The following is a 13,940-nucleotide window of genomic DNA, read 5'->3' on the forward strand; positions in this document are numbered from 1 at the left end:
AATATATAGTGGAATTAGAAAAGGTATAGAGAAGGGGGACGAAAATGATAAATGGGATGGGACAACTTCCCTATGCGGAAAGGCTAAAGCAGTTAGGGCTCTTCAGCTTGGAGAAAAGACAGCTGAGGGGAGAAATACAGCACAAGTATGATAATACCTCTGTATCATTCCATGACCTCACCTTCAGTATTGTGTTCAATTCTGGTTGCTGTATCTCAAAAAAAATGAAGAGCGACCAAAATGATAAAAGGGGATGGAACTCCTCCCCATATGAAGAAAGGCTAAAGAGGTTAGGCCATTTTAACTAGGAAAACAGATGGCTGAGGGGGGACTGAGGGCTACAAAATCCTGAGTGGAGTAGAATGGGCAAAAGTGAATCAATTTTTCACTCATTCAAAAAGAACAAAGACCAGAGGGCACTCGATGAAATTACATGGAAATACTTTTAAATAAATAGGAGGAAATATTTTTTCACTCAAAGAATAGTTAAGCACTGGAACTCATTGCTGGAGGATGTGGTAATGATGGTTAGCGTATCTGGGTTTAAAAAAAGGTTTAGTCAAGTTTATGGAGGAAAAGTCCATAGTCCAACCATAGTCTGTTATTGAGATGGATATGGGAGACACCACTGCTTGCCCCGGGATTGGTAGCATGGAATGTTGCTACTAATGGGGTTTCTGCCAGGTACGTGTGACCTGGATTGGTCAATGTTGGAAGCAGGATACTGGGCTAGATGGACCATTGGTCTGACCCAGTATGGCTATTCTTACGTTCTTATGTTCTTATGATATGATAGAGGTCTATAAAATAATGAGCGGAGTGGAACGGGTAGATATGAATTGCTTGTTTAGTCTTTCCAAAAATACTAGGACTAGGGGGCACACAATGAAGTTACAAGGTACTAAATTTAAAACGAATCAGAGAAAATATTTCTTCACTCAACATGTAATTAAATTCTGGAATTCATTGCCAGAGAATGTAGTAAAAGCAGTTCACTTAGCGGGGTTTAAAAAAGGTTTGGGTCGCTTCCTAAAAGAAAAGTCCATAAGCCATTATTATGATGGACTTGGGAAAATCTACTGCTTATTTCTAGGATAAGCAGCATAAAATGTATTGTACTGTTTTGGGATCTTGCCAGCTACTTGTAACCTGGATTGGCCACTGTTGGAAACAGGATGCTGGGCTTGATGTAACTTCAGTCTGTCCCAGTATGGCAACACTTATGTAAGTTATATCACAGGGAGGGAGGGTGGTGGAGAAGGGAGACTAGCAGCAGTGTGTACAGGGCTCTGGTCCTGCACATAGGTTTATTTCATTTGCACTCATCTAGTCAGGTAGACAGCAGCAGGGAAGGGAAGGGAATCTAATTATTCCTACTTCTTGTTGTCACCAAAGACTTGGGTAGGCAGCAGCCCGGAGGAGGTGTCATTGATCGAGTGATTGAAGCAGCAGCAAGGAGGGGGGAGGAGGGAGAGAAAGAGATGGAGCAATAGTGAGGTAAGGGGATGAGAGATGGGTCAATGCTGCAAGGTGGGGGATGGGAGGAAAGAAAGAGACAGGATTATTGGGGAGGGGGGGATAGACAGGCAATGCTGGATAGAGGGGGCGGAGAAAGAGATGGGGCAATGGTGGATGCTGGAGGATGAGAGATAGAAGGGTGATGTTATATGGGGAAGAAAAAGAGAAAAGCGATGGGGGTTGAGAGAGCCAGAGGCACAATTTTGAACTGGAGGAAGAAAGAGAGAGACAATGTTGCATGGTAGAGGATGAGAGAAACAAAGGGGCAATGTTTAGTGGGGGCAAAAGAGAGAGAGAGAGAGACAGAACAGATCCTGGGTGGTGGGGGGTAGAGGGGAGACAGAGAGAGAGGAGATGCTGCATGGCTGGGGTTGGGACAGGCATGGGGCAGAAAGAGAGAGAGCGAGAGGAGATGACATATGGTAGGCAAACAGAGAAACAGGAGATTCTGGATGAAGGAAGAGAGAGGAGATGCTGTATGGCTGGGGAGGAGAGGAGATACTGGTTGGTAGGGGAAAGGAGATGTTGCATGGCTGGGGGTGGGAGGAGATGACACATTACAGGAGGGAGGGTAGATAATGCATGACTAGGGGGAGGGAGAGAGAAGATGCCGCATGACTGGGGAGAAGGAAAAGAGACAATGGAGATGCTGCATGGATGGCAGGAAAAACAGAGAGGCCCACAGACAGGAGATACTGTATGGCTGGGGGGGGGGGGAGAGGGAATGGTTGGTGACAGATTGGGGAATCAGAAAAGAAAAAGGGGAGGGCCTGATTGAGGGAAAGAGATAGAAAGCTGTAGGTAGATGCAGGTAAAAAAAAAAAAAAAACCAAAGGGGGGATTGAAGACTGGATACTAAGAGTGAATGAAATCTGAGTGGACAGAGAGGCAGTAAATCAGCTGAATGGAAAATATCAATGTCAGAGATGAATGTAGTGGAAGAGGAGAAGAAGACACAAAAGGAGTCTTTTAAAAAGCCGTACTAGCATTTTTAGCTTGTGCTGAGACACCCATTATATTCCTATGGGTGTTTCAGCGTTTAGCACACACTGATTTTCAGCAGGAGCTAAAAACAATAGCGTGGTTTTGTAAAAGGCCCACAAAGAGAGAGAGAAAAATGACAAGTGAATAGGAGAACCTGGAAAGAGTTATGAGAAGATAGGAAAACAGAAAACCAGAGACTGCGACTTACAATTAGAAAAATTAAATGACCAGACAACAAAGGTAGGAAAAAAGAATCTTATTTTTAAATTTAAAGTGAAACAATTCACAATGTTAGTCTATATTAAGTTAATAAATGAAAAAAGAACAAAGAAAAAAGAAAAGAAAGCGATACCTTTTTATTGGACCAAATACATTTTTTGACTAGCTTTCAGAGGCCAAAATCTATTCTAAATTCCTCAGGTAAATAAATGATCCTGACCTGAGGAAGGAGGTTTTGGCTTCTGAAAGCTAATAAAAAAATATATTAAATTAGTCCAATAAAAAGGTATCACCTTATTTTTTCTTTTAGTGTTATTTTTATGTACTAATTTTTAATTTTATGAGTTGAATGTGTTCGTTTTTAAGTTTACATCTGCTGTCTTTATATTTTGCACAGTATTTCTAGTTCTCTGTATTACACTGTATGCAGAGTCCAGCTTCTTGTGATTTTAGTTTAATTTTTGTCTACATATTTCTATCTTTAGTTTGTGGGTACTTATCCCATGCTTGGTGAGGGTCTATCTGTGTAAAAGAGGCCAGTTATTATGATAGCACTGAACATCTGTGTAGAACTGATCTGTAGTAATCTAGTTTGTTTAGTAGATATATTAATGTTCTTGTGTCCACTGGTATGTTTACAGTGTTACCTTTTCCTTGGTAGGCCTTTGTTGTGTGACTCTTGGAAGTAACTGCTTTATAGGTCATGAATGACTTTAAGGTTTGGTATTATTTCACAATATGCCTAATACTAGATTTTGGATGTGGGTTTAGCTCATGTCAATGTGAGTTACATTCAGGTACATTAATCTCCCTGTTTACAAAGCCACGCGACAATGCCAACACAGTCCAGGAGTAAGTATTTTCCTGTAGGGTTTACAACTGGTTTGTACCTGAGACAATGGAGGGCTAAGTAACTTTTCCAAGATCTCAAGGAATATCCGTTGGATTTGAACCCGCTGCTCTAACCATTATGTTTGGTAACTCAACAATTAACTAAAGAGCAGCAGATCTGAAATCTGGTGGCCATTTGGCAACCTACTGAAAACACTGATAAGCAAATCATTTTATGGTTGCCAGTAACCATAGGATTTCTTTTACAGTGCTGTTGAATATAACATGGCCAACTGGAAGATGCCGTATATGTTTCCAGAATGCTGCAAATATTGTATGTTGTATTATTTTGGTGCAGTATTTTGATTTTTTTTGGCACATAACTCCCTGGAATGTGTTCAGTGTGTATAATACCATCAGTAACAGAGCTACTAGGTGTGTGTGTGTGTGTGTGTGTGAGTGGGGGGGGGGGGGGGGGGGGTAGCTGTGTTCAAGAGTGTTCCCAATGGCCGTCTACTGCTAACACAGGGCTGAATGTGTTGCCTTCCTAAGGATTTTAAGTTGGCCCACCAAGCTGTATCTTGCTCCACTCCAGCCCCTCCCCACTCCAGCCCACTGTAGCCTCCCCAAACAGCTGACTCACTGACTGCCTATGGCACTACCTCAGGCACAAACTCAAATTATGAGCCCCCCCGGGGCAGAAAAATCCTTACTGTATCTGAGTGTATACCACTTTAATAGCTTTCAGATTTGCAGGCAGTATATAACAAATTAAATTATAAGACAGCCTGTTTCACGAGAGAACTATGCATACACTGGAGAACTGGAGTGTTCATTTACTTTATTTCAACTGGCCTAACCATTCTGCTTGGGTATTCCTGTCCAGACCTCTAACGATATATCCCAATTGCCAACCACAGAGCATAACCACTTGTAAGATCTCTCTTAGACAGGACAGCATGAACCTCCCCAACCCCTCACAGACTGTACAGGCTTCAAAGATCATCATGACCTCTCCAGACAGTTTGGGGTACTTGCTATAAGGTTCTGATAGGCAGTTCTTGCCTCCCTGCCAGCAGGAGCCTCTGTGAGCCTTCAAGCCTAGCTGAGTTATTCCTCTCAACTCTATGACCCACACTTCCTATTGGCAGCCATCTTATTTCTTGTTGAGCTTATATACATAATTCCAGAGGTTCTGGTTACAGGTTGCCAAAATTTGGTCACTTTCCATTGGGGTTGCCAACTAGATCCAGCCCTGGGCTTACCCCAATACATGCAGGGACTTGTAGTCTTGCTTTTTTTAGGAAATCCAATGGAGAAATCAGAACCACAAGTCCCTGCATGCAGTGGGGTAAGCCCAGGACTGGATCAAACCTGTCAGGTGAATCTGGATCTAGTTGGCATTCCTATGGTCCATGCTTTCTTTGTGTGAATTCTGCTTCAAGAACCACTTCAGTGTTCAAGTCCAGCCTTCTACTTGCATTGTACTTTGGCCTCAACTTGTTTGGGTTCCAGCAAATTCTGCCTAGCTCTACTCAGGTTTTCCTGCCTGTGGGTTGAAGCCTTCCAAGGGGTGGTGGCTTATGCAGGCAGAAGGTGTCTACCCGGTCTGGCTGGAGCCTTCCAGACTCACCTTGCCAGAATGTGCCCATTCCTGAAACAGAACTACTTAACCTTTGGCTGACTGTGCCATAACAGCAAATTCTGGTAACCTGTAACCTGAAGGATTGTAAATATTTGATTAATTCATTAAAAAAAAGTATTAATAGCCATGCTTTCCAACACGCAATGCATATTACAAAACAATATACATAATGAAACCATATAAAACTCAAACAGATATAGACAAATAGTATCTTAGCATTTGACTAAGTGTGAGCTACCTGTGCAGTACATAAAATACTCAGACCTTAACTGCCCAATATTGTAACCAGGATATTAACTCTCATCATTGAAGAGAGTGGTCTTTCTGAACAAACAAGCTTTTAGCTTCTTCCCTCGAGTGTCGTCAGCATCTCAATGAATCTTAATTCAGTTGGCAACTTGTTCCATTCCTTACTACTTGCTAGAGCAAAAGTGGAATGGAAAAGTGAAATGAGGTAGCCAAATAGATGGAATATGTAATAACTGTGTGTCCACAGACCTGAGAACAGCGCAGATTTACCATTTATACCTTTTCAAAACCATGTTCAGGTACTGAGAAGAATCTCCTGAAAGAATACAGTAAATCAGATAGAATATTTTAAATACAACTTCTCATTTCACTGGAAGCTAATGCAGTGCTAGCAGACAAGGGGTAAAAATGTGACACACCAGTTATAAATTGTGCAGCTGCATTCTGCACCATCTGAAGGGCCTTCAGGGAGGAATCAGGAAGCCCTAAAAACATCAAGATACATTGAGGGGCATAATTGAATGCGAACGCCCATCTCCATGGGCGTCTATCTCCGAGGATGGGTCCACGAAGGGGCGGGCCAGACCGTATTTTCGAAAAAGATGGGCGTCCATCTTTTGTTTCGATAATACGGTTCGTGCCGGGCAAATGCATCGGATTTGGGCGGATTTGAACTGGGCGGTATCGATTTTCAGCGATAATGGAAACTGAATGCGCCCAGCTCAAAAACGAACAAATCCAAGGCATTTGGTCGTGGGAGGGGCCAGGATTCGTAGTGCACTGGTCCCCCTCACATGCCAGGACACCAACCAGGCACCCTAGGGGGCACTTGTAACAATTAAAAAAAAAATTAAAATACCTCCCAAGTCCATATCTCTCTTACCTTGGGTGCTGAGCCCCCCCAAATCCCCCCCCAAAACCCACTCCCCAGAACTCTATACCATTACCATAGCACTTATGGCTGAAGGGGGGCACCTAGATGTGGGTACAGTGGGTTTTGGGGGCGGTTTGGAGGGCTCCCATTTACCAGCACAAGTGTAACAGGTAGGGGGGGGATGGGCCTGGTTCCACCTGCCTGAAGTCCACTGCACCCACTAAGAACTGCTCCAGGGACCTGCATACTACTGTCAGGGAGCTGGGTATGACATTTGAGGCTGGCAAAAAAGTTTTTAAAGTTATTTTTTTTTTGTGGGAGGGGGTTAGTGACCACTGGGGGAGTCAGAGGAGGTCATCCCTGATTCCCTCCAGTGGTCATCTGGGCAGTTGGGACACTTTTTGGGGACTTGTTCGTGAAAAAAAAGGGTCCAGAAAAGTGACCCAAATTCTCACTTCTGGCGCCCTTCTTTTTTCCATTATCGGCCGAGCGCGCCCATCTCTCCTCGGCCGATAAACACGCCCCAGTCCCGCCTTCACCACGCCTCCGACATGCCCCTGTCAACTTTGTCCATTCTCATGACAGACTGCAGTTGGAGGCGCCCAAAATCGGCTTTCGATTATACCGATTTGGGCACCCATGAGAGAAAGGCGCCCATCTCCCGATTTGGGTCGAAATATGGGTGTCTTTCTCTTTCAAAAATAAGCCTGATTGCCTCCATTGCATGCAAATCTCTCTCATGAATATTCATTGTGAATATCCTGAAAACCTGACTGGCTGGGGTGCCTCCAGGACCAAGTTTGAGAACCAATGCAATAATCCAAATATGACAAAAATTAGTGGTTCACAACAGGACTTTTTATATATATACAACTTGAGGTGAGATAATCATAACTTTAAAAAACATGTCCGCATAATCTCACCAACATGAGGCTTCATAGGTAAAGACGGGTCCAGTAATATCCCCAGGGGGAACATGAAGGTCTCTCAACTTTCCCTCATCTGGGTAATCCAAAACCTTCAACTTGACTAAGACCATAATTGCTGATTTGCTGACACAGTAGCTAATCTGTTATTAAACATTCATCCCTCAATAACGCAAGGGCATTTTGCCTCAAACATGAAAGCCCCTGAAAGGGATGGTTGAATGGAAAAGAAGAACTGGATGTTGTCAACATAAATATGTCAGTGTAAATATACCCAGTGTACCTGAATGTAACTCACCTTGATCTACTACTGAAAAGGTATGAGCAAAATCCAAATTAATAAATAAATAAAATATATGGTAATGAACATTAAGGATTGCAAGCAGATGACATACTAGAACCAGATACAAATAGAACAAAACTGCAGAGCTCTGAGGAACTCCTGCCACAAGCAAATACTTGCTAGAAAAATTACTGACAAAAAAACTTGTTGCTCAAACAAATAAACAACAAAAATAAAAACTATACCAACGAACCCCACTGGTCTCAGCCTATCCAAAAGAATCCAGTGATGTGGAAGAGCATTTTAGAAAGAATGTTTAGATGGGAAATCAGATGTCCAAGTGGGATGTCTGAAGTTCCCCTTTAATTTTAGAGCAGGATCTGCCAGTGTAGAACCCGTTCTAAATGCATGGTATGTGCAGCAAGAATATCCATTTTAGAAAGAAACTCATCTAAAATATGGACAGGGAAACAACAGGCACAGAGACATCCATTTCACAGCACATGGCAACATAAGTACATAAGAATAGTCATACCGGGTCAGATCAATGGTCCTTCTAGCCCAGATGGACCATTGGTCTGACCCAGTATGGCTATTCTTATGTTCTTATGCATCATCATCTCATCCATGCATTGAGACTTCGGAGCTCTGCCTACCTCTTGGGTCCTGCGTGTGGCACCAGGAGCACTTCTGAAAATACTACCCTGGAGGTTCTGTATTTCAGCTTTCTACCTAAGAGCCTTCCAGAACCTTCCTCCCACATTGCCTATGTCGTTGGTACCCACATGTACCAAGACAGCTGGCTCCTCCCCAACATTGTGTAAAATCTTATCTAGGTGATGCGTGAGGTCTGCCACCTTTGCACCAAGCAGACAAGTGACCAGGCAATCTTCATGTCCACCAGCCACCCAGCTATTTACATGCCTAATGATTGAATCTCCAGCTAATATGGCAGTCCTAACCCTTCTTTCCTGGGCAGAAGCCCCTGGAGACACATCCTCAATGCGAAAGGATATTGCATCTCCTATTGCTGTCACCTGACCCTCCCATTATGTCCAGTCCTCCTCTTTATCCCCATGCCTTCTGATCCACCTCCTGAATCCTCAATCCCTCAGATCTCTCCTACTCAAAACCATACCCTGAAACCTCCCCCAGCCACCCACCTGAGACTTATCCGACATGTACAGTGGGGGAAATAAGTATTTGATCCCTTGCTGATTTTATAAGTTTGCCCACTGACAAAGACATGAGCAGCCCATAATTGAAGGGTAGGTTATTGGTAACAGTGAGAGATAGCACATCACAAATTAAATCCGGAAAATCACATTGTGGAAAGTATATGAATTTATTTGCATTCTGCAGAGGGAAATAAGTATTTGATCCCTCTGGCAAACAAGACCTAATACTTGGTGGCAAAACCCTTGTTGGCAAGCACAGCGGTCAGACGTCTTCTGTAGTTGATGATGAGGTTTGCACACATGTCAGGAGGAATTTTGGTCCACTCCTCTTTGCAGATCATCTCTAAATCATTAAGAGTTCTGGGCTGTCGCTTGGCAACTCGCAGCTTCAGCTCCCTCCATAAGTTTTCAATGGGATTAAGGTCTGGTGACTGGCTAGGCCACTCCATGACCCTAATGTGCTTCTTCCTGAGCCACTCCTTTGTTGCCTTGGCTGTATGTTTTGGGTCATTGTCGTGCTGGAAGACCCAGCCACGACCCATTTTTAAGGCCCTGGCGGAGGGAAGGAGGTTGTCACTCAGAATTGTACGGTACATGGCCCCATCCATTCTCCCATTGATGCGGTGAAGTAGTCCTGTGCCCTTAGCAGAGAAACACCCCCAAAACATAACATTTCCACCTCCATGCTTGACAGTGGGGACGGTGTTCTTTGGGTCATAGGCAGCATTTCTCTTCCTCCAAACACGGCGAGTTGAGTTCATGCAAAGAGCTCAATTTTTGTCTCATCTGACCACAGCACCTTCTCCCAATCACTCTCGGCATCATCCAGGTGTTCACTGGCAAACTTCAGACGGGCCGTCACATGTGCCTTCCGGAGCAGGGGGACCTTGCGGGCACTGCAGGATTGCAATCCGTTATGTCGTAATGTGTTACCAATGGTTTTCGTGGTGACAGTGGTCCCAGCTGCCTTGAGATCATTGACAAGTTCCCCCCTTGTAGTTGTAGGCTGATTTCTAACCTTCCTCATGATCAAGGATACCCCACGAGGTGAGATTTTGCGTGGAGCCCCAGATCTTTGTCGATTGACAGTCATTTTGTACTTCTTCCATTTTCTTACTATGGCACCAACAGTTGTCTCCTTCTCGCCCAGCGTCTTACTGATGGTTTTGTAGCCCATTCCAGCCTTGTGCAGGTGTATGATCTTGTCCCTGACATCCTTAGACAGCTCCTTGCTCTTGGCCATTTTGTAGAGGTTAGAGTCTGACTGATTCACTGAGTCTGTGGACAGGTGTCTTTCATACAGGTGACCATTGCCGACAGCTGTCTGTCATGCAGGTAACGAGTTGATTTGGAGCATCTACCTGGTCTGTAGGGGCCAGATCTCTTACTGGTTGGTGGGGGATCAAATACTTATTTCCCTCTGCAGAATGCAAATAAATTCATATACTTTCCACAATGTGATTTTCCGGATTTAATTTGTGATGTGCTATCTCTCACTGTTACCAATAACCTACCCTTCAATTATGGGCTGCTCATGTCTTTGTCAGTGGGCAAACTTACAAAATCAGCAAGGGATCAAATACTTATTTCCCCCACTGTAGATGCCACCTAGGACCACTGTAATGGGAAAACAGTTCCTCTCTGCTACTGCCTGGGAGGATGCCAGGATCAAAGATAGTGCCTCTGTCTTCATGCATCTTTGATTCTGGCACCCTCCTGGACATCTACATCCCAGGTAGGTACCAGGTAGGTGAGTGGGTGGGGAAGATTGGGGGATGGGTGAGGGTAGAGGTCAGGGGTAAAGAAGCAAAGCAAACAGTGGATACAAAAAAGTCCTCTCTCAAGTGGTGTCTTCTGAAACAAGTTCTTTATTGCAAAACAATTAAAACAACGACCCGACACGAATCGTGTTTCGGCCGTATAGGCCTGCGTCAGGGGTCTATTCGCTTCCAATCAAGAAAGAGAATATGTAGATAAAAATAATAACTGATCAACTTTCTGCAAATGAAATACTCTTGTTCACTTCAGCCTCATATTCTTCTCTCAGTTCCCCAGGCTTGCTTAGGTGAGGCACTGGGTACACTGTATAAGCTCAGGTAGGCGCGAGACTGCGACTCCCGAGTCCCGACCCAGTCGGGCTGTCTGCTGCCCTGCCCTCCTTCTCTCCTGGCGAATCCGTCACAAGCACCAGAAGAGAGAGCGGCGCACGAGTTGCCACTCCTCATGAACCAACCAGCGAGCTTCTCACGCGCCGTCTCCAAGAGCAACTAGCCAGCAAGTACACACCATCCAGTAAGTTCCACTGAGCAGTGGATGGTGTGTACTTGCTGGCTAGTTGCTCTTGGAGACGGCGCGTGAGAAGCTCGCTGGTTGGTTCATGAGGAGTGGCAACTCGTGCGCCGCTCTCTCTTCTGGTGCTTGTGACGGATTCGCCAGGAGAGAAGGAGGGCAGGGCAGCAGACAGCCCGACTGGGTCGGGACTCGGGAGTCGCAGTCTCGCGCCTACCTGAGCTTATACAGTGTACCCAGTGCCTCACCTAAGCAAGCCTGGGGAACTGAGAGAAGAATATGAGGCTGAAGTGAACAAGAGTATTTCATTTGCAGAAAGTTGATCAGTTATTATTTTTATCTACATATTCTCTTTCTTGATTGGAAGTGAATAGACCCCTGACGCAGGCCTATACGGCCGAAACACGATTCGTGTCGGGTCGTTGTTTTAATTGTTTTGCAATAAAGAACTTGTTTCAGAAGACACCACTTGAGAGAGGACTTTTTTGTATCCACTGTTTGCTTTGCTTCGTTGCTCTTTCGTGGAGAGAACACCTTCTGTGTGTGTTAGAGGTCAGGGGTACCAGAGCTCTCTTATTTGGAGCAGGGTTTATGTAGGAGGGATCGGAAGGCATGGGGAAGGGAGATCAGAAGGCATGGAGGGAGGTTGTGAGGGGGATTGGATATAAAGGAGGGAGATCAGAACTGTTGATGGAGATGGGTGGGACAGGCTCTGGCCCTGATGGGAGGTCTGGGAAGGGGAGTCATAGGTTTTGGGGTGCACAACCTCTGAATATGGGGTTATAGGGGCTCTACATGCCCTGTGCAGTACATGCAGGGAAGATGCTGGCCACACTCCTTGCAAGTTCCACACAGGCTTTTGCACTTACCTTGTGTTATGTTTTGCAGTGAACACAGGGTAAGTGCAAACAGTTAGTGACCCTTCCAGTAAGGGCCCCCTGGACATTTCCAGATAGCAGGTCTAACTACCGACATCGATCTTTATAGACATGGACATATCTTCTTCTGCAGCGGGGAATGACTGTCCATATTTTTGGTCCGCCCAGAACATGGCTAGATCATGCTCCCTTGCAGATGCATGTTCTTCAGTGTTAGACATTTGTATCCTGGCTTTGTAAAATCGGGTTTTGGATGTGCGTGCAATATGGAGATCTAAGTGCCAGTTTAAAAGAAGCACCTTAATGTATCAAAGGCAGAAGAGGATATCAAGTGAAACTAGAACATATTGTTCACTTGATCCAAACCTGTCTAATGATGTCAAAACTAGAGAACAGCAGTGATTCTATACTTTGAGCTTGTTGAAAACTGTAGGGTCAAGAAAACTATAATATACTATAAAATCTGAATTAAAACCACCTTCTCCAATATTTTGCTACAACGGGCAAGGATGACACAGTACAATAGTTCAAAAATACTGTAGGATCTATTGCTTCCTTTTTAAACTCTGGTTGAACACATGCCAATTTCAATACCAATGGAAAAGGTTCATTTGATAATGAAGCATTCACTAGCTGCAGCAAAACAGGACAGATTTGGCAAATAAATAAATATATAAATGTTGAATAAGAAACAAGATGGTCACCAGCAAGAAGTGTTCTTAGAGCTCAGAGAACTAACCAGCTACTCTTCAAAGCCCACAGTGGCCCCTGCTAGCAAGATGCAAGAACCATCTATCATGGCCTTACACTCTCAGGTTTCAGAGGCCACTGTACCCTTTTCAGATCGTCTGGGGAACTCACAGGCTCCAGAGGTCATTGTGCTCTCTCCAGACAGGTTGGGGAACTCACAGAAACCAGAAATAATTCCTCAAGGGGAAATTGTACTTTGATTTCTTTGGCAAACAATTTATCTTCCACAATTTGTCAGTTTGCTCCCTTCCCCCATAGCACTCACAGACTCCATAGATCTGCTTGTTCTCCGTTGTATTTTTTCCTCATGAGGATTTCTGGGGCTGTGTATGCCGCAGAGCCACAAAATGTCTTCAGCATGGCATGTCTTGGTGTACACTGACTGGCAAAGCCGAAGTCTAGGACAGAGACCAACAATATATCATCTACTAACAAACACAGCAGCAGAAACATGTCTGCACATGCTACAAAACATACATCTATACATAATATAACATACCTAAGAACACCAGCAAAACATATGCACAAATACTACAACATATGTACACATTCTGGGCCTTAACTAGGGCAAGTCAAGACTCAAGAGGAGTGAATGGTCAGGGCAGGCTGCAAAGTCCTAGGGTGAGGGTGGGGGTGACTGAAATGCAAGTGTGGACTGGAAGCAGATGAGAAGCCAGGAAGAAAGCCACTCTCTTACCGTCTAGGTTAAGGAAGGATGAGAGAATGAAAAGATGGCGTCAGAGTAAAGGAAGGAGGAGCAATACATGATAAAATCAAAATTATTGCTAACATAGTAACACAGTAGATGACGGCAGAAAAAGACCTGCATGGTCCATCCAGTCTGCCCAACAAGATAAACTCATATGTGCTACTTTTTGTGTATACCTTATCTTGATTTGTACCTGTCCTTTCAGGGCACAGACCGTGTAAGTCTGCCCAGCACTATCCCCGCTTCCCAACCACCAGCCCCGCTTCCCACCACCGGTTCTGGCACAGACCGTATAAGTCTGCCCAGCACTATCCCCGCCTCCCGCCACCGGCTCTGCCACCCAATCTCGGCTAAGCTCCTTAGGGTCCATTCCTTATGAACAGGATTCCTAACAGTATTTAACTTGCTAATTTCTACATTAAAATATCTTCCCCTTCCCCTTGAGATGCACAACACCTTCACTCATAGCATATGATAATAAAGTTTCAACTTTCAAGTTTATTTACGACTTGCTATCCTGCCTATCAGCAATACCAGCTAGGCGGTATAGACTATGTAAAGGTAGAGAAGAGGAGAAAGGTAAGTACAAGACAAAGAGGATAGAAAA

At 44.4% G+C, this 13,940-nt stretch overlaps 1 protein-coding gene across 1 annotated transcript in view; it reads right to left on the reverse strand.

Annotated features, from left to right (window-relative positions):
* LOC115460494 (testis-specific serine/threonine-protein kinase 5-like) overlaps window positions 1-13,940 on the reverse strand; it is a 93,119-nt gene that overhangs the window by 25,155 nt on the left and 54,024 nt on the right. Inside the window, exon 5 of the mRNA XM_030190260.1 lies at window positions 12,890-13,022. Within this exon, the coding sequence (XP_030046120.1) occupies window positions 12,890-13,022 (133 nt within the window). The remainder of the gene's footprint in view (window positions 1-12,889; window positions 13,023-13,940) is intronic.

This window comes from Microcaecilia unicolor, chromosome 1 (genome assembly GCF_901765095.1).
Source record: "Microcaecilia unicolor chromosome 1, aMicUni1.1, whole genome shotgun sequence".
Classification (NCBI taxonomy): Eukaryota; Metazoa; Chordata; class Amphibia; order Gymnophiona; family Siphonopidae; genus Microcaecilia; species Microcaecilia unicolor.